The following is a 24,849-nucleotide window of genomic DNA, read 5'->3' on the forward strand; positions in this document are numbered from 1 at the left end:
GGGATGACAGTGGGTTCCAAACGTGGGCCCCTTCCCGGCCTCCCACAGTGCACTGGTTTGCCAAGGAGTGATGCTGCTTGTCTTGGCTCTGCACAGCCCGGCTCAGGAAGCCCTGGACGTGGAGAAAAGAGTACAGACAGACAGGAGCTGTGAACCCTCTCCTTTGCAGTGGGGCGAATCTTCCCCCCGTCCTCTTCCTACACACCCTCCCAGGCGAGGTCACAAGACGCAGCGAGCCGGGTCCACACCCACACACATGCCCAGGTCCAGCATTCCAGGAAGATTCACCTATTTATTGATATTAAGCCACTTCCCAGCAGTAACTGCTGTAACAAGAACAGGACTCGGTTTCTAAAGGTAATAAAATAACGATGACATCACAGACAAAGCGTTGGGGACATTACACGCAGGGCAAACTGGCTTTCTTCTCCTGCCAGCGCGGGCAGGTGCTAGGTGCCACCCCGAGCACGAGCTCCTGGTCCCTTCCTTCGCTTGGCCCTCGAAGCATCCTGGGCTGTGGCGTGGGGTGGGTGACCTCGCCACACCCTCCCCACGTGGCCCAGCGGTCCAGGGCGCGTCCCGACCAACTCCCGGTGCTTCCAGCCAGTGAGCCATGGTCAGGTGACAAAACCAGTAGCACCAGAAAGTTGGTTCTTCCTCTTCGCCAAGTAAACACGACACTTCTTTTCTTTTTCTTTTTTTTAAGGAAAGAAAAGTCTTAAAAATATATGGCACTAGAGTGTAGAACTACGTGAGGGCCCCCATGACAGCCTCCCATGGCTGCCGGCCCCGTCAGATGTAGAGCTGATGAGAAGCCAAGGTGTCCATGAACGGACGCACCAGGTTGTCGGTGGAGAAGTAGAAGATGAGCCCGAACGTGATGGAGATGGGGAGGGCGGGCAGCGCCTTCTTGAACACAGCAAGCAGCAGGAGGGTCAGACACAAACCCTGCAGGACACGGAGGGGAGGGGGGTGGTGACCGCCAGTGCGGATGGCGGGCAGCGGCTGAGGTCCAACCCCCGGGTTCTGGCGTCCGCAAGGGACGGGTCGGACAACAGCCCCAGACATCCGATCTTCCCGGGGCCTCTCGAAGCTCTGTGCCGCGCCAGGGCGGGGGCGCTCACCCTAACACCTGTATGCTCTCGCGGGAGCCTCCTGACTCCCAGACCACCGCCCCATCTGGCAACAGCAGTGACATGCGTGACCAGCGGCCGGCGGCCTCCCCTTAAGGGAAGTGTATTCGTAAAGAGCTGCACAAGCTCCATGGAAAGGCCGGGGAGGGTCTCGGCAGTTAGGATCTCGAGGAAACCAAAGATGCCATGTGACCCATCCCCTTGGAAGTGGCCGACGTCCTGTCCCGCCCTGGCCAACAGGGCAGTGGTGCAGGGAGGGGACAGGGGATTAGAAAAGCTGCCCTGTCCCCGGGGAGGGCAGGCCTTCAGGTCAGTCTGGGGGTCTGCTACCCGATCCCTGACATGCCCGGGGCCACCGGGCTTCACGGGGCTGGAACATGAAGCACACGCTGCCCGGAACTTCTTTGATGCGGTCCTCCTGGGGCACTTCCCGCATCGCGGGTGTCCGGCCACACCGAGTCACCACTGGGATTCAAAGTGACAGGGCCCTCCCTGTCTCACAGACATCGTGAGACCGCACACAATGTCAGCCAAGCCTCGGCGTGGCCACATGTGTGGTCCCTGACGCCGGAGTCCCTCAGCCACACCTGCCCGGCCCGGACCCTCCTGTAAGCCTGGTCTCCTCTCGAGGGGCTTCCTGGCAGCCCTGCCCAGCCCCCACCATCCTGCCCCTCCAAGGGACAGCAGCCTCTGAAACTCTCCTTGGATCCAGGTTCCCCCCCAACCCGGGGAGACAGGGCAGGGGTACACCCAGCCCACTCACAATGAGGATGGCCACGAAGCATGCCAGCGTGGTGTTCCAGTCCCCGCTGCCCGTGGCCGCTGCCTTGCCCACCAGCACGCTGTAGAAGATGAAGTCCCCCAGGCCGAGCTTCACGCCCCCTGTGCAGGGAAGACAGAGAAAGCCCCTCAGCGTCGGGAGCCCCAAGAGGAAGGGGTGAAGGCAGAGGCCAGCCCACAGCCTAGCTGCTCTGCCTGCTCCAAGGGATCCAGGGGACCGGGGACCTGAGTCCTGAGGCCCATGGGGTCCAGACAGGGCAGGGTTGCTGCCAGCCCACCTCACCTGGCCTCTGGGGCAGGGACCCGCTGCTGTGGAAAACCAGCAGCCAGGGGTGCGGGTGGGGAGGGGCCGCTGGGCTGGGCCACCTGCCATCCCGGCTGTGAAAAGCTAGCATTTCTGACAACTGGGGTAAAACTGGTGCTTGACACTTAGTTAAAAGAGCAAATAAAATGTACTTGCAGGGGTTGGTGGGAAGCTGTACAATTTAGGGCTAACTTAGAAATATTTTTTAGGGAGGTTAATTTCACTCCTCTCCAGCCACAAACACGGCGGTGAGCGCCTTGGGCGACCCTTCCTGGTAACAAGAGATCAGCGTATTTGGTAATTAGCTTATCTCTGGCTGATGGTAGCTGAGAACCGACTGTGCACAGAAGACTTTGTCTCCTTCAGGCGGGCCTGCCCCACCCGGTCCTCCTTTAGAGGCCGCGACTGGCAGCAGACGTTTACCTAACGGGGCTGCCCGCACAGGCCTGCTGCCTGTCCGCCCCTCTGCTGCCTCCTGTGGCTCACAGGGGCTCCCTGGTCAGGCCAGACCCCCGCAGGCTGGCTCCAGCCCCAGAGAGGAAGCAGGCCTCCGGCTCATCATCTCTCACAGCCTGCTTTCCTTCCTTCCTCTGCTCTCTGTCCGTCTGTCTCCACCACGCCCCTTACGGTGGCCGGTCAGTGTCCCTCTCGCTCACACCCACCCCCTGCTCTCCACCCCCGCTGTGAGGCTCTGCCCTTCCCTCTCAGATGAGCTCCGTGCTCCCAGCCTGGGCCTGTGCGAGGCCCAGAAGCCACTAAGGGCTCCCCACTGCCTCCAGGACAGAGTCTCAGCTGCACCCCAAGTATGAGTGCAGCATAACCCCCAAGGGCTGGCCCTCCACAGCTGCTCCCGGCACTCCCCGACGCTCCCTCCTCCTTCCTCAAGCCAGTGCCAGCGCTGCTGGGACATGAAGAATTTTCTGGCCTTTGTCCCTGGTCCCTGGGAGGGAGGCTACATCCTGGAATTTCCCAAGTAATGGGAGCATCTGTTACTCAGGAGACCCAGAACCCTAAACTCTTGAGTGAGAGGACCTGGAGGGGCTGCTCCACCAGAAAGACTGACCTTGGGAGAAGGGGGCCAGGACTAGGCCCAGCTGGCCTCTGGGGGGACAGAACAGGCCCGGAGCGAGTCACATCTGTGTAATGCAACCCAGTAAGACTCTGACCCCTGAAGCTTGATGAACGTATCCACATGCTGGGGGGTGGGTGGTGGTGGTGGTGGTGTGGGGGGGGCGGTGGGGTATGTGTGTGTGTGTGTGTGTGTGTGTGTGTGTAACCCGTCCTCATGCCTCCCGAAGAGAGCTCTCCTGGCCCGCAGAGTCGTCCTAGGGGACTACTGCAACTGGAGGGGTAAAGGGGCAGAACTGGGTAGTGACCCCAGGGCGAGACAGGGAAGGGCCTGTGTGGAAGACGGCCTTGACGACAGGTCCAAGGGCACATGGCCAAGGGGGCTGCAAACAGTCTTTCCACCAGGACAGAGACGCAGCCCGCCTGCTTTGTGCCGAGTCGCACATGGGACCCTGTGTTCCACAGCCCATGGTGGCCTGAGCGTGGGGCAGTGCTGTTAGTGGCTGTCCCGCCCAGCCTGCCTGAGCCCCGAACCCATACCTTGTGCTCCCATAGCTACACTGGGCCCTCCTACAGGCCATACAAGTGCATACTAGGAGGAATTCTCCACAGCCTACAACCCTGCCCCCACTGGGTCATGTCCTTCCTCCCACAAAACTCAAAACCCTCCGGCGGCCCCCTCACCGGGCATGGTGCACAGGCCAGAACCCCCCACTTCCATCTGGGAGGCCCTCTGAGTGCCCAAGAGCCTCCCAGTCCCATGTCCGCACCTCTGATCTAGGGTTCCTTCCTGGCCTTCCTCTAACTCACCCTGGACTGTGGGCCTCTGCCCTCTGTACCCCCACTCCCACCCCTGTGTCCCCTGCTCCCGGAGCTCAACCCCTAGAGCTCAGCTCAGAAGTACCCCCCTCAGGTAACTTCCCCAGGGCCTGAGACCAGGTCAAGGAGCTGGGTCACTGCGCTCTGGCACCCTTGTTCTCCCGCATGGTCCTCCTGGGCCCAGTGGGGGCGATCAGAGCCCCCAGCAGATACACCCGAGCCAGGCCTGGATTCCTGCTCGCACCCAGCGCGGTACAGACACCACCCACGCCTGCTCCCGTCTGGTAAGCGGGAAGAGCGCCCGTCGCAGCCCGGCGTAGCCAACAGGACACCACCTCTGGCAGGCTGGTCCTGGAACTTCTGTGCCCACCTCTGACGTGAGGGGGGTGCTTCTCCCCTACACCCTTCCCTGACTTCAGGGAGCCCCAGCTCCACCCCTGCCCCCACCCGTGGGCCCACGCAGACCCTCTGGGCCTGGGCAGCTTACTTTCCTCCTCTTCCTCCAGCTCGTCCCCTGGGTAACCAGGCAGGGGGGGCTCAAAGACTTCCGGGTACGAGGGCTCCCCAAAGCTGTCATAGGAGTCTTCTTCTGGGAGTCCGCGAAGAGGACCGAGAACCGTCACGGTGTGAGGCAGGAGCGGGGGGAGGGAGAGAGACAAAACTCTAGTCAGAGGGCTCTCTGAGCTCAGGGCTCCCCCAGTCCTCACCCGTCAGTCAGCGCCCCCTGAGACAGACAGAAAAGCTCTCTGCTATGTGTCGTGAGGAAACGGGGGAAGCTGGATGCCCCCCCAACCACACACACTCAGTCCCCGGCTCCTGCCTGTCCAGGAGGGTTGTTTTCCCTTCCGCCCCTCCCGGCTCTGCACCCCCCAGAGAGGGCAGCCCCCGACACTCACCCATCTCAGGGTCGTAGGGCAGCTGAAGGGCTCCCTGGGAGGAGGGGTCCAGCTTGGCCATGCCCACCGTCCACACCATGGCGGCTACATGAGAAAATGTTGTGTGTCAGGCGCTGCTGAGTGAGGCTGCCCCCGGGGCCTGGAAGGCAGCATCCCCAAAAAGCCCGCACAGGACTGTCACCTCCAGTGGGGACGCGTCTACGCCCCTTGTTTGGGGGCCTCTGGGGGAGAGGCCCAGACTCAACAGATATGGGCATACAGTGCCCTTCCTGGGCTTTTTTTATACCCACGTTGTTGGGAGACAGACTCCAGAACCGCTTGTCTTCCGGCCCTGAAACTACCCTTCCCCCGCCCGCCGCTCCCCCATTCTAGCTCCCGAGTCCTCTCGAGGCCCCATACAAGTGGCAGCGCTGACCCTCCATGACGCTTCGCTCGCTCAGCGTGTGGCCTCCAGGCTCATCCACGCGGCCTGTGGCCGGACACGTCCATTCTCAGGACTGAACGACACTCCACGGTGCATTCACCGAGTGTCGTTCACCTGCTCGGCAGTCGACAGATACGGCGTGGCCGCAGTCCTCGGTGACCATGTGTGATGCGGCTATGGGCACGGGTGTGTGCATGGCTGTGGAGACCCCGTGTCCGGCTCCCCTGGCTTCCGTCCAGGGTGGGATCACTGGGTCGGGAGCACTGACTGGGCTCTCTCTGGCCCGGAAAGTCTCGCCTCACCTCCCATCGCACACGTGTCCCCCCATCTCCATCGGGCGGCCCCGTGAGTGTGCCTCGTCTAGAACATTCCCCACGTGGCAATGCAGCCATGGTGGCCCCACCCTGTCCCTCTCACTGCGTGGCAACTCCAACCCTGATGTTGCTCAGATCCCAAGACACACAGACGTCCTTGATTCTTTCTTTCTCCTGGTCTGTACCACAAGCATCACAAATCCTGCCAATCTGGCCTCCAAAGTATCTTCAGAATGCATCAGTGTCCTTGGCCTCAATTGCTGCCCCGGGGCCACAGCCATATGCCCCCACTCCTGGGCTAGTCACCCCCAAACCTGGCTTCTCTCCCACTCTTGTCACCATGCCGTTTCCTCTCCCGTCAGCAACTTGAGTGATCCTGCTAAAATATTCATGTCAGGTTGATCCAAAGCCTTCCAGAGCATGAAGCTCACTCAGGAGTGAAAGCCGAGTCCTCGCCATGGCCGGCAGGGCCCAGTGCCCCCTCACCTGCCTCTCCTCCCTTCTGCCCCCCATGGCTTCAGCTCCCCACGTACTGGGCTGTATCCACCTCAGGGCCTTCTGCTGGAACTCTGCCCCCAAACTTCCTAACACAAGTCTCAGGTCAAATGTCACCTTATGACAGAGGTGTCCTCGACCACCAAACCCAAAACAGCACCCCTCCCCCCCCAAAGTCCTCGGCCTCCTTGACACTTCATCTGTTGACCAAGCACGTCTCCCCTCCAAGAACGTGTGCTCCCCCACAGCACAGAGACGGTGAACACAGGTAAGAGCCCCATCTCAGCCCACCACACGTGGTCTCTGTCTTCCTCAAAGTGGCCTCGAACCTGCTTTTAGGCGGTGGGCTCCCCACCCACAGCTCCCACTCCAAGCTCCATCCTGCCTCCGCAGACGATCCCCAGCACTCGGCGGCAGGTCTGCACCTGCAGGCGGCGAGCCCGGGGCATTCGGGCTCACTCCTCAACCACGCCCACCGACAGATGGGCGGGCAACGGGACCCCAGGGCTGTGAGCCCCGTGATGCCCGGGGCCACGTGGGTCTTCTCTCCTGCAGCACCTCGGAAGCCCAGCACGGCGCTTGCTGCGGAGTGTGGGTCTGACGCTCGTCTGTCAAACACACCCATCAGTCCAACTCCCTACACTCCGGCCCCCACAGCCGGCAGCAGCCCCGGGTGCCTTCCCTTCAGAGACTTCCGCCAGCCATGGAGCCGTGGAGGAAGCCCAACAAAGAGCAGGTACACCTGCGCCCCCAGACCCCCGCCCTCGAGAGCCCCTCTCCGAAGCACCCTCTCAGGAGGGTGGAGGGCGGGGCGGGTGGCCGTGGGCAGTGCCTACCACACGCCACCGGATGCTGAATGGGCCACAGCTGGGGGGCGGGCCACGTTCCCTGCAGCCCCGGGTGGCCCTAACTCTCTCAGCATCTTCTGTGTGAAACTAAGATCCAGCCAGTCTTTGTCCTTGGCAGGCGGGCCTCCCCTGGTTCACCAAGGCCACCCCCTCCTCTTAGACCAGTGAACTCTGAAAGCCGTGGCCAGGAAGCAGCCCCTGGTTTCGACCTCGGGAGGAGATGTAGGGGTCACTCACAGGAGTATATCAGGGCAGGAAATATGGGCTCGTTCCTCTCCTGGGCGGTCTCCACCAGCATCCTCAGTGGCCCTTTGGGGCACAGCACAGCCACGAGATCTGGGAGAGCAAAGATATCAGGGTATGTGGCCCATGACATTTATTCCCAAGCAGCCCCCAGAGAGGGGAACTGGCCCACGAACACTGGGGCAAATGCAGCCCAGAGCCCCAGAGCGAGGCTCCGAGTGTGCCCTGCGTGCCTACCCACAACCCGCTGGCTTCCAGCCCCGACCTGGGGAACCCACACCGGCTGAAGCCCAGAACAGAGTCTAAACGGGTGGACCGGAAACAAGGAACCGCCGAGTGGCTCAGGGCCCCAGTGGTGGGCTTGTCGTCCGGAAGCTCCCATCCCCTATCCTCAAAAGGGAAGTGACGGGGAAAGAGAATCACATGAACCCTAGTCACTGAGCCGCTAATGAGCAGTTCTGGGCGCTCGTGATTCACGGCCCCGCGCCTGACCCTACGGCTGCTCTGAACAGATCTCCTAGTGTGTCCAGTGCTCACCGGTGTGAGTGCTCCCCAGACGTGCAAACAAGAGTGAGCGTGCCCACGGCCCCAGGCCTCACAGCCCCCATGTCTCACAAAGGCAAGCCTCTCAGAGGGGAGACTGTCCAGCATTCATTGGGGAGGGAGGCCCCTTTCAGCCCCTGCCACCTGTGGGCCCCAGTAAGGAGGACTCGACCCCTGGACACGGCCCCCATCGCCCACCACCAGGCTCAAAGCCCACCTGCGTCCACCTACCGTACACAGAGATGGCGCCCAGAATGACCCAGGCGGACCATTCCGGGAGGTACTTGATGAACACCAAGGCCATGAGAGCACTGATCATGATGAGGTAGGCCTGCTGCAGCACGAGGGGGCCCTTCCAGTGGATGCACACCATGCCCACTGCCCCGAAGTTCCAGACAGTCAGGAACAGGGTGGGGTAGTCCATGGCCACATTATAGGTCTTGAGCACTTCCCTGTGCGACCAGAGTCAAGCATGGGCGGGAAAGTCAGTGGAGAGGTGAGACCCCCAGCTAGACACAGTTCAACATTCCCTGCTCCTCAACCACTAAACCCCCAGCTGGGTCCTTCCGACCTCTGGCTTCATCACGAACACCCCCTTCCCCGGTCTGTGGGTCCTACAATGAACCATGTCAAGTATATTCTGGAACAAACTGGTGACTGTGCCAATGTCTCATCCTTGGGTTGGTTCATGTCCACCTGCACTGGCACAACCTAGAAGACCCTCTGCCCAAGAGAAAGGTCCTCCTGTCTCTCCAGTCTCTCCTGGGTCAGGCCGCCTTTCGAGATGGAAGGCAACAGAGAAGCCCACGTTTCCCACAAACAAGCAAGCACCCAGGCCCGGCCCAAAGACGAGAATGTGAATCTTAAGGGGTCTGTACCCCTCTTGGGTTCACAGAGATCGCCCTCCATGTGGACTGTGCTCCTTTAAATCAGGAACGAGAAAGGGAGGCGTGGCCTGCCACGGGGCCCAGGGGAGGAAGGACCGGGTCAGAGCAGTCATGAGGGCAGTGTCTGGAGCCTGGTGGGAGGGTGACTTACCCGAGGTAGATGTAGGTGAAGAGAAACAGCAGCATCAGGGAGGACATGATCAACCAGCCATGGATGAACTAGACAACAGAAATGGGCAGGATGGACACAGGCCCCAGCTTCCCGGGACTGGTGCCCAAGCTTCAAGAATCTCCGTTGGGCTCCTCCATGACCATGCTGGAGGTACGGAGTGGCCGTTGTGACTGATAAAGAGGGCAGAGAAATCCAGAGTCCTCCCCGGGTCCACTGGCAAGGGCGTGCAGCAGGACCCATCAGGTGCGAGCAATCAGAGCCCTGTTCCCTCACTGGGGTGGGGGGGTGCGCTGGAGAACCCCCCCACCCGGCCGAGTGAGGGTCACACCTCGTAAATGTATATACATGTAGTCAGGTAGTCACACGTACGAGATAGGGAACGTCAGGGCAAAGTGACGGGAGACTCGCTGGGGTGCTAAGTTAAAGTAGTCACAGCTGTCTTTGGGGGAGCTTTCTCTGGTCACCCCAGGAACCGGAGGGTCTACTCACAGGTCCTTAGAGAGACACGTGCCTGCTGTCCTGGCCAAAGAAGCAGATCAAAGATGACTGTAGGCTGGTCCTAAGCCAGTCCCCTAGCCAGCTGTCAGGGTCACGGTGGAGTCACTGCCACCAGCCTCCCCCCATCAGTCACCTGCTTGGGTCACTGGGGACCTCAGTGGGAACCTGGTCTACCTGGAAGGCAGGCGGTGGCCCAGCTGCCTCTGGGATGGGCTGACCCTCCTCGCCCCAGCGGCCTCCGCCCCCCAGGACCACCACCACTGCTCTCCTGAGTGTCACAGAACCCGCAAGGACACCTTGCCAATCTGCCTCCGCCAGTCCCGGGACGGGTTGCCTGACAGCCGCTGACCACAGCAGTGGTGTCCTTCTGTAGCCCCTGAGCCCCTGACTGGCTTGTTTTCACAGGCCCTGTGGCCTCTGCTCCGACCACACAACACCACGATGCTTCCCAGCCCCATTGGCTTATTTCCACAGGTCATCATTCACCGGTCAGCTTTGGCGTCCCAGCACTTGCAGCAGCCCTCCTGTGGTCCACCCCTGCTGTCATCCCGGCGGGGACAGGTTTCTGCCCTTGGGCTGAGCCTTGTCTGTGCTCCCCACCTGCACCCAGAGGGTGGCAGCCAGCATGAGGACCGCTTCCAACCAGCGTGTCATTCTTTCAGGCCTCAGGGGTTCAGACCCTAAAACCTACATCCAAAAGCTCATGGCCTGCCTGGGGAGGGACAATGCCCCTGCTCGGGCCGAGTGAGGGGGTCCCCTGGGGCATCCAGGGTCCTCGCCACAGCTAGGGGTCCGCCAGTCCCCAGGCCTCGGAGACCTCAGCACGGCACCTGCATAGTCAGCTAAGAGGGAAACAAGGAGGTCGAGTAAACCTGCGGCGAAGTATGGGGCACAGGGACCCTAAAACAGAATATCTCGTTTCTTCTGAAGAAGCAGCTAAATAAAATTAACTCCCGAACGTGAGAAGGTGCGTGGCGAATGCTACAGTGGCGAATGCTACAGTCAGGGACGGGGCAGGAGGGGTTCCGCACAAGCTCCAAGGAAGGGGCAGCAGGGAACCCCCACGGGGGTAGGGGCTGGAAGTTACGTCTAACAGTAGCGTCAGCTCCTTCTCAGGCAAGAGCCTTGGCAAGTATGCAGCAGCAGGGGGCCGCGAGGACAGGACGGGGCAGCGGGCAGGATGGACAAGATGGGGCAGTGGGCTGCAGACAGAACAGGGCAGTGGGGAGCAGGCAGGGCAGACAGGATGGGACAACAGGCAGGATGGACAAGGCGGGGCAGTGGGCAGGATGGACAGGATGTGGCAGTGGGCAGGACAGGTCAGCGGGCAGGGCTGGCCCTTACCTTGTAGCAGCGGTACTTGTAGAGCACGACCAGGAAGATGGTCATGGCCACGATGACACTGATCATGATGAGGGTGTTGAGGACGGAGTTGAGCAGGCGCTGGCCCACAGAGGGCGTGTCCTCGGTGAATGGTGTGTAGATGCTGAGGGAGATGGCGGGCTGCAGACTCTGCTCCCTGCCTGCTCCATAGGGCCTGCCCATGAGCCACCCAGCCTTAGCCTGATGCCTGAGCTTTGAGCAGAAAAGGAAGGGGCCCCCCCCAGGCCACCCCCTCCCCAAGGTGCTCGCCTGCCCTCCCTGAGGCCTCCCGCCCGCACCTCCCCCTCCCCCAAATACCCCCCAAGGCCTCCCTCTCCCCGAGGTGCTTTCCCCCACGCCCGCCAGGCCTCCCCCTCCCCAAGGTGCTCTCCCACCCACTCCCAGCAGGCCTCCCCCTCCCCGAGGTACTTTCCTGCTCTCCCCTCTTCTCCAGGCCAGGGCGCCCAGCAAACCCCCACACCCATACCCGACCCAGGGCAGGCCGGCAGCAGGGGCACCTGCAGCCAAGAGAGGCGAGAGGCCGTGCCCTAGCCCCTGCCCTGTCCACCCTGTCTGCCCTGGACTGCAGAAACTTCCTGCCCGCTGAGCACTCACCTTCCCTGAACACTGTCTGCTGGGCCCCCTCCCACTGGCTCTGTGGCTGGCCCAGCACCAGCCTGCCCCTTTCTTCAGAAAAACCAAACCAAAGGGAAAGGAAACTAACTAAAGACACTAGAAACCAAGTTCGGAGAAGGTAGTCAGAGGCAGGCGACTGCCCCAGAGCAGCGGGCCAGGGAGCAGAGGGTGCGCCCCACTTGTCCGTGCTGCTGCCTTCCACTACAGGGATCCAAACCTCGCTCCCTGGGCTGGAAGCCAACTAAGAAATCTCCTGGACCCATGTGGGTTTCCGGCCACAGGAGTGGCAGCCCAGAGAGGAAACCAGCTGTTCGGTCACATGGGGTGGCACCCTGTGCCCGGGACCCCACACCCAGAGCCTGCCCTCTGCCCCGTGGCGGCAGCCACGGTTCTAACTCGCCCTGTTCTCCTAGGGTCAGACCCATTATATAAACAAGGAAACTGAGGCAGAGAGCGGTTAGGGAAGGGCCTGCGCAGGTCACACCGCTGGCAGGCGGTGGACGGAGCAGAGCATGGAGTCAGACAGCTCTCAGCCCAGCTCTGCACAGGCCCCTGGCGTGGAGCTGCGGTGCTGAGACCCTCCCCCCGACCCTGCCCTGCTCCCCAGCTTACAGCTGGCCGTTCTTCTCCGTGTAGAAGCGCACGGACTTGATGGTGGCCACCACTACAACCATGCAAAGCGTCACAGGCACAAACAGCATGATCACGTGCTTTGCCCCATATTTGAGGGTCAGCTCCTCCTCCAGGCCCGATGGCTGCCCGGGGACCCCACTGCACATGTAGCGGTCGGCATCCTCGTCGAGGTCCTCCTCGCTATCCTGGCTTCTCTGCGGAAAACCGCTCGGTGAGGGCCATGGCACGCCCCCGTGGTGGGCTCTGCGGTGCCGGGCACGGGTATTTTGGAACTGGAAGAGTGCAGTTTGAGTGTTGCTTTCCAGACGGAAGAACCAGCCTAGGGGGCTGCGGTCTAGACGCTGCAGGGCTGGGACGGCAGGGCACTGGAAACATTTACGAGATCAGCCGGAGACGCTTCAGAGCTGGCACACGCCACCGCAAATGCGGGAAGGGGCCACAGCAGCCACAGGAGAGGGCAGCTTGCAGGCCCAGGACGTGTGGCTCAGGAGCCTGGAGCGCATCTAGGGATCTCCCCCCTCCCTCCATTCAGGGATTCAGATGCCACTCAGTTCTGTTCAAGGAGCCACAGGGATTTGGGAGGAGACTGGCCAGGTGACAGAGGAAAACAGATTACACTCACTAGAAGAGTCAGCACCCATGAGGACCCTCTGACTGTAAGACGCTGGGAATTTGCAGAGGAGGAAATTGCTTGGAACTCCCCTGACATGTGCAAAACTGGGCATGAAGAACTGGAAGCTGCAAACCAGACTCTGATGGGCTAACTGGCACCAAACTCCTGGTGGGGTGGGTCCGTGTTCTGGGAGGGTGGGAGGGCAGGACCCCAGCACCTGCTGCACCAAACCCGTCTGCAAGAATTTCTGTTTGGGAATCGTGCCAATTTAGGGTCACTCGCTGCCTCGTTAATTACATTAACCGTCAGAGCCATGGCCAAGCAAAACACACATTCAAAAGGACCTTTGCTTCAATACTGGTTCTTTGCAGAGAGAATTCCAAGCTAGACTCTCAGCTAAGAAAAGGAAAAGTGCAAAGGAGGTGTTAGGAGTGGCTGGTGGTGGCATTAAGCTGAAGAAGCCAGAGACCAGCTCACTGGGAACTCAGAGCATGGGAGAAATGAGCTCTAATTTCAGCAGTGGGGGCTAAGGCTGGCTGGCAGGAAAAATTCCCCATGAAAGGTTTTAAATACTATAATGGGCAAAATGGAGCTGGGGTTTCGGGCAACTCCAGATGTTATTTTGCCTTGCCAGGGTGGGAGGTAGGAAGGCTAGATGACTCTCCCCCCAGGGCACCCCGACTTATGATGTTTTAACCTCATGTCCTGCAGAGATAAGATCGGAATGTCTGCATGCCCCCAAATTCACACATTGGACCCTAACCCCCAATGTGATAGAATGTGAAGGTGGGGGTGGGTCTTTGCGAGGGGACCGAGTCGGGAGGGTGGAGCCCTCCTGATGGGATGGGTGCCCTTACAAATGGACGCCAGACACCTGTACCCCGATGTTTATAGCAGCCACGTCCACAACAGCCAAACTACGGAAAGAGCCCAGATGCCCACGGACGGATGGATAAAGAAGAGGTGGTATAAATCTACAATGGAATATTACTCAGCCATCAAAAAGAACGAAATCTTGCCCTTTGCAATAACACAGGTGGAACTAGAGGATAGGATGCTAAGCGAAATAAGTCAATCAGAGAAAGACAACTATCATATGATCTCACTCATATGTGGAATTTAAGAAACAAAACAGAGGAAGATAGGAGAAGGAGGGAAAATAAGACAAAATCAGAGAGGGAAGCAAACCACAAGAGATTCTTCTTAATCATAGGAAACAAACTTGGGGGTGCTGGAGGGGAGGGCGTGGGGGGATGGGGCGGCTGGGGGACGGGCATTAAGGAGGTCACGTGACATAATGAGCACTGGGTGTTTTATAAGACAGATGAGTCATTGACCTCTACCTCTGAAACTAAAGAAACAAAATAAAATTAATGGGCCCCAGAGAGCTCCCTGGCCGGCCCACCACATGAGGACCGGGACAGAAGACCCAGAAGAACCAGATGCTGGATCTGTAGGCCCCCTGCGCTCGCACTTCCCAGCCTCCAGAACAGTGAGAGGGAGACTTCCATGGTCTCTAAGTGCAGCCAGCCCAACCGTCACACACGACTGAGGTAGATGCTCGTCCCATGGCTCCTGGGTCTGGCCGCCGACCCTCCATGGTGCTTCCCCTGCCACCCCAGGCCTGGGCTCCCCTCCCAGCATCCTCCCTGCATGGCACTTGTGCCAGAAAGATGAGCCCACGGGGCTGGGGACAGAACCGTTTAGTCCGCAGCAGACTGCGGATGTGCCGTCCAGTCCAGAGCCCTCACTGACCGGGACCCACCGCCCACCCTGGGGGACCTACCCTGGGGGACCGATTCTCAACTCTACTTTCCCCTCCCTCCCGCATCAGGGCGTGCCTGGGTTCCACCCATGAGGGCCAGGAGCCTGGGGCCTCTGACCGCTGGCAGGAACCTACCCATTGGGCAGCACTCTCTCTGTCCTCCAGGCCCTGCCGGGCCTCCTGGCAGCAGCGTGGTGGGGGGCTTTCAGCCGACATCAGGGACGTCCTCTCGTCACACACTTCTTCCTCACTGTCAGAGGCCATGAACGTGAGCATGGCCCTGCCTCGGGAAGCGCCTAGAGAAAGGAGCACAGGGTACCTCTGTCCATCTTCCTGCAAGGCAAAGGCAGCAGAGGACTGAGGTGGTGGCCAGAGGCGGCCTGAAGACCTGGTCACAGGTCCTGCCTGACAACCACCCAGGATGCTTGGGTCGAGTGGCTGCTGGAAAACAAGACTTCCCAGGAGTTGCCTCTACAGCAGCCACCAGAAGGAACGGCCGAGGAGACCCAGGCCACCGGAGAGAGGCCCGACTAGAAAAGTCGTGGCTACTCCCAACTGTCAGCACGCTCATTCATTCAATCAACAAACACATGTCGGGTGCCTGTGGTGGGACAACAACCACACTGGGCTCTGGGGATAGGAAGATGAGCAAGAAATACATTTGTCCTTAAAAAAAGAAAGAAAGAAAGAAAGAAAGAGCAAGAGACACACCTCTGGGTGGTTCAGTCGGTGAAATGTCTGTCTGCCTTGGGCTCAGGTCATGATCCCAGGGTCCTGGGATCGAGTTGACCTCCCTGCTCAGTGCAGAGCCTGCTTCTCTCTCTCCCCTCTGCTCACGCTCACTCATTCTCTCTCACAAATAAATAAATAAAATCTTCCAAACAAAAACAAAACAGACCAGCAACCATCCCATGTGACCAATTATGCGATCTAAGTGTTCTAAGAGGTACAGAAACACGACGGAGGGTCACTCTCAGAGATCAAGAATGTTTTCTAGAGAAGATACCACCCTTGACAGAGACAGAATTTTCCAGGTGGGAGGAAAGGGCAGAAGGCATGAAGAACAGACACTCCAGGTGAGGCCTGGTGCTGCCAGGGCGGGCGGGGGGCTGTGGTGATAGGAGGGTCTCCCGAACTGTGTTAGGATATTTGGCAACCCTGGAGACAGAAGGGGAGCTTCCTGTCCCTGAAGACAACCGTGGGAGGGGGACAGGCTCTGCCTCAGGGGCAACAGGCTGGACGCCAGTGAGGGGGGCATTGGGAGGATACCCATCCGCTCTGGATGTGGGGATGAAACAAGTCAGAATCCAGGATGACAGCCAGGCACAAAGCCATGGGCAGGGGACAAGCATCTCAGGGGAAAGACAGAGTCTGGTCCAGGAACTTGCTGAGTGAGAAGGGGTGAGATGGGTTAAAAAGGGTCAAGGAGTCTGGGGCGCAGGGGAGCAACGAGACCAGGAGAGGTGGGGTCTGTGTGTGTCTGGTAGGAAAGTACAGCTGAGGGACCCACCAGGAAGGCCAGGCTGAAGGGTCTGACCCGCAGGGAGGCTCGCCCCCAGCTCCACGGTGCTGACCCAAGCGCAGTGTCCTTCCAGCAGCAGCTCCAGGAAGCTAGGGCGGCAGAAGGGCCTGGAAGAGCTTCTGACAACGCCTGGCAGACCTCGCTGTCCCTGCCAGCTTCCCGGGCAGGCCTGCTCTCCCCATAATGCCTCCCAGAGGCCCTCGGGGCTGAGCTACGGGGCACCGGGGAGAGAGGACCAGGCCTGGCCTCTGCTGAATGCCTGCTTCCACGTCAGCTCCCCGCCGGAGCGTGTGACTTCCAAGGGAAGCAGGCAGGTTCCTTCTCTCCCCAGGCAGCTCTGCTCACCCTGACAGGGCCTGCAGCCCAGGCTGTGGCCAGGGTTACTCCTGAGTGGAGTAACCTCTCTCTCACCTCCACTCCCCCAACTGCAGGCCAAAGGCAGAGCCTGCATTAGGATTAGGACCTGTGACAAAAGGCTCCCGGTCAGTCTCACAGGGGCCTCAAAATGAACCAGCTCCAGGGTGCCCGGGGGGCTCAAATCGGTTAAGCATCTGCCTTTGGCTTGGGTCATGATCCCGGGGTCCTGGGATTGAGCCCCACAGCAGACTCCTTGCTGGCACAGAGTGTGCTACTCCGTCTCCTTCTGCCCTTGCCTCCACTCATGTTTCCTCTCTCCTTCTCTCTCAAATAAATAAACAAAATCTCTATTAAAAATAAAAAAAATGAACCAGCTCCCCTGATGCAGGGCAGACAGAGCAGAGCGGGAGTCGAAAGAGAAATACCAGATGACGTCACTCACAGGCAGAATTCAAGAAACAAAACCACGCAGCACACAAAGAAACAGGTCCCTAAACAGAGACCCACAGGGTGGTTTCCGGAGCGGGGAGAGGGGCCCACAGGTGGAGAGGAAGAAGAGATGCTTCTTGTGATGCATGCTGGGAAACCTGCACACCAGAGACTAATACCGCAGAGCCCGTTAATGACACTCTACTAATAAAACAGAAAGACAAGAGCAGGAGGACCAGCAGAGGAAGAGAGAAAAGTGCCAGAACAGGGAGGAGGCCCGACCTCCTGCAGTTAAGGTCAAGAGGAGGAGGAGTCCGCCTGCCGTTGGGTCCAGTTGTTGGGGGGGTCCCAGGTCTCAAGGATTTGGAAGGATGAAGGCCAGGAGCAGCTTCCCGGGTGGAGACCGGGGGAGGCAGGGCATCCTGGGAGAAAGACGTGTGGGATGGGGGCCCTCCCAGACCTGCCGCTGGAGTGTGGGGACCTAGCAGTTAGCAGGAAGTCTGGAGGCCCCAGAAGGCCGGAACCACCCTCCACCCCAAGAGAGGAGCAAGGGCTGAGGCCCGCAGGGAGGAGCCGGCCAAGGCCAAGGCTTCCGGACAGAAGAGGGGTGTGAACAGAATGAGGGGAGGGGGCTCCTCCCTCTTCGCTGTAAGCCCCCCCCCACCCGGGCACCAGCCTCAGCTCAATGCCATGGGAGGGCAACCAGAGCCGGGACCCAGCACAGTGAACCCGAGGGAGCCCAGTCTGAGGGGACCTGAAACTACAGGGGGGCTCTCTCAGTACCTTGTTTTCTAGCACACCGCTTCTGCTGGGGGTAGGAATTAATAGTGCAGTTAGGACCCCTCTTCTCTCCCTCTCAGGCCCCTGGGGTGCCTGCAGGTGATCTCCACAGTGACTGGAGGAACAGATCCAGGTCCCAGGATGGAAAGCCTCACAGCTGCAGCCCCCTCCCCCTCCCCCCGGGGCTCCCAATGACAAGCAAGAGGGGAATGGACAAACAGGGAGCGCAGATGCTTCTTGAAAGAAGGGGAGCCACGGGGGAGAGCGGGGACACAGAGGAGGGGACCAGTCCTTCCAATTTCCATTTCTTCAGCCACTTGCCAGCAGCTAACAAGACAGTCCCCAGGGGCCACTTCTGCCTCCCAGTGTTTCCCTGGTGTCCCCAAAGGACACCTGGCAAGGTGAGCTTGAAGAAAGGCTGTCAGAGCTAATTCAAGCTTGGCCTCCTTGCCCGAAAACAAAGGCTCCCTGGGTAGATTCTTCCCTAGCCTGCCCTGATGCAGGGCCCAAGACTCCCAAGGATCCTGGATGGCAGGCCCCAAGTGGGTTGTGGCTGCCAGAACAAGGGCTCTATCCAGTCCCAAACCTCTGGGCTTGCTGACTGCACAGGGACAGGTGAGTAGCCTTCAGACCCCTGAACACCTGACGTGGGACTGAGTACTCAGAAAAGGCTGGGTCACTTAACATGCTGTTTCTCAAGGTCCTGGCCACCTGGGGTGGGGCTGTTGGGCCACCACCCCTGAGCCCAGAGCACGCACCGCATGCTGTGACAGGGGAGCTGGGTGCTGCTGTTCCTGCCCATTTTACAGATGGGGAGACAGGTCTGCAGTGGGATAGGTTCAAAGTGCCCCTTGTACCCAGGCAGTCAGGGTCTGCAGTCCTGAACGCTCTGCTAGACAACGGATCCCCAGCTCCATTCTGACCAAAGGTCCACAGCTCTGCACCCTGAGACGGCCCCCAGCTAAGAGTCTCTCCTGGGGCTGCCCGGCTCTGGAACCCAAGCCCAGCCAGCTGCCAAGCCCCCAGCTCAGGACTCTAGGACTCCTGTTACAATCCAGCCCCCATCCCCTGGCGCTGCTCAGCACTACTGCCTCACTGGATCTGGGAGTGAAAAAGAACGCGCCTTCTCCTGAATATCTCTCTGCTCAGAGAGCCCCAAAGCTCTCTCTTCCCACCAGGGAAGCTGCAGGGGGAGAAGGCAGTTCCCAGACGCAGAGGGTCCCCAAGTAATGCCCACCACTGCCGAGGGCATCGAAACACTACGTCTCCACGGTCCAGCACCAACAACCTTTCTGAAGGCCGTTAACAGGGGAAGCTTTCAAAACATTTGTACCTTTGGATCTTGAACTGCTACTTCTTGGAATCTGCCCTAAGAAAATAATAAAAGATTTTCATAAACACGTTTGCTGCAGTTGTTTACGATGGTCCAAAAAGTGCAAATTACTGAAATCCCTGACTCTGGCCTAGGACACGTCCAGTGTTCAACGTAATGTATCTAAAGGTTCACATTCATGACCATCTGAACATTCTTTGAGAACGTTGGTGTATGAAGGGCTGGCAAGGCAGATCACAAAACACCAAATGAAGTTAACCTCTGGATGCTGAGACTGTGGGCCATTTTTTCACATTTTCCTGCATTTCTCAAACCTTCTATTATAAACACGGATTGTGCCTGTAGTCTTTTTTTTTTTTTTTTTTTTTTTTTACGTAGGCTCCAGCATGGAGACCGGGGCTTGAACTCACAACGCTGGGATCAAGACCAGAGCCGAGACTGTCAGATGCCTGATAGACTGAGCCACCCAGGCACCCCGAGCCATTAATTTGGTAAAGGGAAATACGGAATATCAACACAGAGACAGAGTTCCTTCCCATCCTGCCACTCCTGCGTGCCCTCATGGGATTGGTGGGGGGAGGGGGACAGGTGGACCCAAGGCCCCTCTTTTTACCTGGCTCCTGGAGAGCAGGGCAGCTGGGAAGTACTCCTCTTGCTTCCAGGTTGGAACCGAAGCCTGACGGCACTCCGAAATCTCGGGAGGGGAAAACCACCCCCCAGATGGATGCGGATCAACAATCTTACTCGATATTTGTCCACATCAGGGCGCCAGTGACGTCAGGATCGCCCGTGGGAGGAGGACTGGGGCGGGCGGGGGCGGGGCGCAGAGGCTCTCACCGCCACCCCCTGGCAGGTCCTACCAACCACATAGCAACCAGCCCTCCTCGGGCTGGGAGGGGGCCGAGGAAGCCTCCAACGGCGGCCGAGGGGAGGAGGGGCAGCCCTTCCCAGGGACTGCGGGCTGCCTGGCTTGCGTTAGGTGCAAAACCCACACAGCCAGAGAAGCCACCACTTCCTCCCATTAATCAGCTGAATGAGATCGAAAAGCTGAATTAGCCAAACCCAGAGAATTCCCCCAGAATGCCTGTGTCAGCAGCTCCTGCGGTTATTAAGGAAACCCCGTGACCCATTTCCCTTGACCTTCTCATTCCAGAGACAGACTGTAAAACGCCATAGTAACCAAGAGCTCCTCCTTGGAAAAAGATGTCAATCGCTCCTCCAGAAGCAAAGTGGGAGTTAACTGCATTTACCTTGAGCAGGAGGGGCGACAGAGGAAGGTCAGGGTCCTGCAGCAGGCCGAATTGAACCAGGAGCCCCCACTTTCAAAGGGGGTGGCTCAGGTTTGCACAGACCCCTCTCTAGGGTCACCCATACCCCGCAGGACTCCCAGGAGGTTCTCACTGCCTCCCTCATACCTGGGAGTGGTTTGCAAGGGACAGACTTCCCTCAGGAATTCCTGTGTCTCCCTGTCCCCCCCGGCCCAGGGCAGCCAACCTTGTATTTGGTCCTGGTTGGCATTCATCCCTCTCTCTGGCCCCCTCAGCCCAAACTGGGATGCACCATCATTCACCAGACGGTTCTCCCCAATCCAGGGAGGCAGCCTTGGCCAGAGTGCCTCCCTGCAGAGGGCTGCTCCACCCTCCCAGACCAGAGGCCCCGGGGGAACCCTGACGGAGCCTCCGAACCTGGACCCAGGCTCTCCATCTACCAAGGTCTGCCGTCTTATACTCAAAAGTGCCCAGAGCCCAGGCAGACCTCTGCCGTGTCCTGAAGTAACCTGGAGAGGGGGCAGTTTGGGAAAAGCGGCAGAGGCCATGGCCCTAACACGCCACCTTCAAGGAGGGCCCAGGATAAAAGGGCTCTTTTTAAGCGAGAAGCAGCGATCCAGTCACCTAGCTGTGGAACTTGAACACGCTCCCTGGGTGCATGGCCCGAGACAATTGACTCATCTGGAAAGGAGCAGAATGGACACACCTTGCAAGAGTCCTGTGAAAAAGAGGGATAATGTGTAAAATGTCCAGCACAGAGCAGGTGTTGGGAAATAGCAGTTACCGTGCAGACGGAACATAGGTAGCGATACAGCGGGACGGGAGCGAAGCTGTTGATGCCCCCTTGGAAAGTAGCACGTGTGCTAAACCACTAAACAGAAGAGTTCAGCGGCCAAGGTCACCCCTCACCCAGGGCCCCAGGAGACACGGCTTCCACCTAGCCCCAGCTCTCTGGCAACGTAAGCGCTTTGTCAAAGGCGAGGGCACATCCACAGGACAGACGCCAGAGCTGGCACGGACCTTAAAGGCCATCTGGTCAGTGCCCTAGTTTGTAGTTAAGGAAACTGGAGCCCAGAGAGGCCAAAACCTTGGCTGCAGTTCAGGTCGGCCAACTGCCTTGAGCAGCTATTCCCCGCTCACCCAGAGTAACGCCTGAGACTCGCACACTCTGAGCGGCCCAGGGCCATGGTCACACAGGCCCGGCACAGCACCCCAGGGGGGCTCTCTGGGGGCACTCTCATCCTTAGGAGGCATGTCTTTGATATATAGCTTCTCCAAAACACAGACAAGAGGTCGCGGAATTACAAACGCCTCCTGATCAGGACTTCACTCCTCTCTCTCCTGCCCCCAGCCCCTCACTCCTGCTTGGGGGCTGCTCTGCCTTCCGTCTGTCTGCTACTAGGGCTCCACATGGTGGGGAGGGGGCTGGAGTCTGCATGCTGCTTCTCTGGGTGGGTTCAGGGTGGTCAAGTGTCCTGCTACGCACTAGTCCGATCAATAAGGACACACTCACGTTCTCTGTCCGCAAGAATACTCATGAAGGGAACATTCTGAAGATGGAACATTCACACAAAAAAATAGGATACAAAACTTCACGCCCAGCTTCCTGCCTCCAACACTTTCTTAAAGAATTCTATGTACGTGCTGGAACTGCTGCAAGGAAGCGTATGCTGACGGGGGTTATCTTTGAGCTGAGAGCAAAGGGAGGACCTTCTAAAAACTAGTTCCTAAATGTGTATTATCTTTATCTCTGTAAAGCCACAGATCTTCTGGTTAAGGTACAGAAGAAAGGTGAGCACCCTTTCCATTTTTCTTCCTGTGCTCCAGAAGACCATACTGTGGCAAAGGTGAACGAGCAACCCATTCTCCCAGGCACTGAAGAAGCTGGGCAAGGCTGATCTCCTCCCTAACATCTGGTCTTTCCCCAGACTTGACCACGGCAGCCTCGAAACCTCCCTGCCTGGAGGTCAACACCGGTTACACGAGGCTTGAGGCCCATGTCTGATCAAGCTCCCCTCGCGGGGCCTGGCCGGTGGAAGCTTCTGCCAGCCTCAGAGCCCTGACATCCCCTCCGCCGGCCCTCCCCGCAGCCACTGGAGTCGGAGAACAGGTGGGAATACTTGCAGAAACACTGGTTGTCTTGCCATCCCCCAGCTAAACAGTGTGCCAAACTCAAAGCAAGAGCTGTAAACCAGCCAAAGATATCTTCAGTAGAAACACACATGTGATCTACCCACACAATGCTTTGGTCTCTTTAGAAGAAATTATTTGGGGGCACCTGGGTGGCTCAGTGGGTTGAGTGTCTGACTTCAACTTAGGTCATGATCTCAGGGTCCCGGGATCTTTGAGTCCCAAGTCAGGCTCCCCCCTCAGTGGAAAGCCTGCTTCTCCCTCTCCCTGCGCCCCTCCCCCCACTCGTGCTCTCATGCTCTCTAATAAATAAAATCTTTTAAAAATTATTATTTTTATTGCTTTGTCAGGTAGCTACTAACGGAAAGCACACTGAAATGTCCAGGGCATAGGGCAGGGACACAGGTAGGGAGTGAACGTGGGAGGCCTCCCTCTGCAAAAACTCAAAAGATTAAGACCCAGCCAGCTGGGTTCAAATCCTGGTGCTCTAGTAACCAAAGGCATCTAATAGGACAAGTGGCTTAACTCCCTGAGCCTCAGTTTCCCATTACTGTAGTGGGTAAAAATAACAGCTACTTTCGTGTGGCTGCAGCTGTAGAGAGACACTGTGTATGACACTCTTCAAGTTCACCATCAGTAATGCCTGTGGCGCCCAGCCGGCTCAGTAGGATGAACATGGGACTCTTCACCCCAGGGTGTGAGTGCGAGCCCCACGTCGGGTATAGTGATTACTCAAATAAATAAAACCTTAAAAAATAAAAATGAAAAATAACTCAGAGGCCAAGGGAGGGGAGGCCTCTCGTTTGGCAAACCCGTGTGTGTGGTGGGACTGGGAGCAGCCATCGAGGTGCTGAGGGGCAGGTGACAGGCCTGGCAACACACCCCAGACCTCCAGGTAGGCGAGTGGCAGCTTCCAGCCAGGTACTTTCTTATGCTGCTCCTTCTCCGATAGACAAGAACAGGGGATTCGTTTCATCCATACCCCTGCCCGCTGCATGCCCCAAGACCCTAGACTTGGCGCACAGCCACCTGGACACCAATCCATGCAGAATTTTCCCTGAAACCCTGAAATGACTTCTAGCCCACTCTGCAGCAAATGTTCCTCCAAGCCCCCCCGCTTCCAGCCCTAGACCTAAAGGCTCCTTCCTTCCACCCTGCCTGTCTGCTGGCTGGGTGGCTGAGGCTGCAGCTCCGAGCTGACCCCAGGACCCCTGCCCCTTCACCAGCTGGCTCCAGAAAACACAGCTGCTGACACACCTGCCTGCTCCCACACGGCCACCTTCAGGCAGAGGGCCCCCTGAGGCTCCCACACCTGAAGCAGCTTATCCAGAGCCTTTAATTACTGCTGAAAGCACTGGAGGCTCAGGTGTCTACAGAATGGACATCAAGGGCACCACACCAGAAGCCAGGGTCGTCCTGATCAAGTTACTGTCCCTCCCGCCCCAAAGCCCAGGCTGACCATTAGGGTGGCTCTCCAACTGCTCTGGAGGGGATCCTCTCAGGTTCTCCATCTGTAAATGGGGACGCCGCTAGTCCACGAACCCACAGCTCATTCCTCAAAAAGGAAATACTCATTAATTCAGCAGACAGCAGCATTTCATCCAACTCTCCAAGGGCTGAGGTCTGGTGCCAGGGCTGGAAAGCAGACTCCCCGCTTTGCGGGTTCTGAGCCTGGCTCTGCTCTATCCCACCTGGGTGGCCTGGACAGCTGCGTTACCTCTGTGGGCTTTCTTCATGAATAAAATGTGGGGTGGGGACTGGCCTCTATTTCAGTTTTCTTCAGCTTCAAAAGCTTGATTCTGGGAGTCTCCCCACCGCTGTAAAACGGCCGAGCACCGGTGATAGCGAAATCGCTGGCTCCAGGCCCAGATCTGCGGTCGGTTCCCCACCCTGGCAGTCAGACCCTCGCCTAGCCCCTGCTTCGAAGGCCCATCCGCCTGGGAGCCAAGGTGGCCCCAGCGCGGGGAGGGCGCCGTGCCCGCGCCTCCCAGACCCACGTGCGCTGCTGCTTTAAATGCCCGGCCCTCCAGCGGGCCGCACCGCGCCTACCAGCAGCGGGCTCGGGCCGCGGGGAGGCGGACACAGCCCCGCGCAGGCCCAGGCCTGGGGGCCGCTCCCCGCACTCCTCCCATCCCCGAGGTCCCGGTCAGCCCCCGCCGCCGCCGCCGCTTCCCCGCGCGCTCCCCTTTCCGCCCCTGCGCCGGCCGCAGAGGCCGGACAGGCGCGCGCAGGGACCGCAGCCCCGCGCCGGGGAAGGGGCCGCGACCCGCCGCGGTGAGGGGCTTGCGGGGGGCCAGCACCCCGCCCGCGGGTCGCTGCGGGAGACCAAGCCCCGCCCGCACGCCCCAGACCAGCCAGCTCACCTGCTCCGCAGCGGCGCTGCGGCGGTGTTTACGCCGCTGGCCGAGCGCCCGTCCCTCCCGGACCCCAGCGCCGGCGCAGACCCCGCCCCGGTCCCGCCCCGGTCCCGCCCCGGTCCCGCCCCCTGTCCCAGCCGGGTCCCGCCCACGGCGCCAGCCCCGCCCCACCTGGAGCAGAGCCAGTAGGGCCTATAAGTGGCGCGCGCTGGGGCCTGACCTGCTCTTACCGCGCGGTGG

The 24,849-nt window shown here is 59.2% G+C and overlaps 1 protein-coding gene across 17 annotated transcripts; it reads right to left on the minus strand.

Moving 5' to 3' along the window:
* Positions 1-272: 272 nt before the first annotated feature.
* On the minus strand, positions 273-24,701 carry PSEN2 (presenilin 2). Of its 17 annotated transcripts, none has more exons than XM_032317342.1 (13): positions 24,616-24,687; positions 19,468-20,840; positions 18,855-18,890; positions 14,569-14,729; positions 12,035-12,327; positions 10,769-10,961; positions 8,906-8,973; positions 8,099-8,319; positions 7,319-7,417; positions 5,001-5,084; positions 4,592-4,693; positions 1,897-2,015; positions 273-948 (listed from the first exon to the last, which is right to left on the minus strand). In XM_032317342.1, exons 4-13 carry the CDS (start codon positions 14,707-14,709, stop codon positions 793-795), a joined length of 1,476 nt encoding a protein of 491 aa, XP_032173233.1. In that variant the 5' UTR covers positions 14,710-14,729; positions 18,855-18,890; positions 19,468-20,840; positions 24,616-24,687; the 3' UTR covers positions 273-792. The 17 variants fall into 17 exon arrangements, with proteins under 17 accessions (XP_032173233.1, XP_032173224.1, XP_032173226.1 ...); XM_032317333.1 differs by lacking the exons at positions 18,855-18,890; positions 19,468-20,840; positions 24,616-24,687 and adding exons at positions 16,409-16,538; positions 17,024-17,376; positions 17,414-17,630 and having other exon boundaries at positions 14,569-14,745; XM_032317335.1 differs by lacking the exons at positions 18,855-18,890; positions 19,468-20,840; positions 24,616-24,687 and adding exons at positions 15,987-16,538; positions 17,024-17,376; positions 17,414-17,630.
* Positions 24,702-24,849: the final 148 nt, after the last annotated feature.

The sequence above is a fragment of the Mustela erminea genome, chromosome 17, assembly GCF_009829155.1.
Source record: "Mustela erminea isolate mMusErm1 chromosome 17, mMusErm1.Pri, whole genome shotgun sequence".
Taxonomy (NCBI): Eukaryota; Metazoa; Chordata; class Mammalia; order Carnivora; family Mustelidae; genus Mustela; species Mustela erminea.

Excerpts from the sequence above, each read along its gene's own strand:
- PSEN2 (XM_032317340.1), bottom strand. The coding sequence starts at position 14,709 with ATGCTCACGTTCATGGCCTCTGACAGTGAGGAAGAAGTGTGTGACGAG. Across the intron at positions 12,328-14,568 it reads GAGAGAGTGCTGCCCAATGG|TTCCAAAATACCCGTGCCCG; the intron begins GTAGGTTCCTGC and ends GCACTCTTCCAG. Across the intron at positions 8,320-8,905 it reads TTCACCTACATCTACCTCGG|GGAAGTGCTCAAGACCTATA; the intron begins GTAAGTCACCCT and ends CTGGTCGCACAG.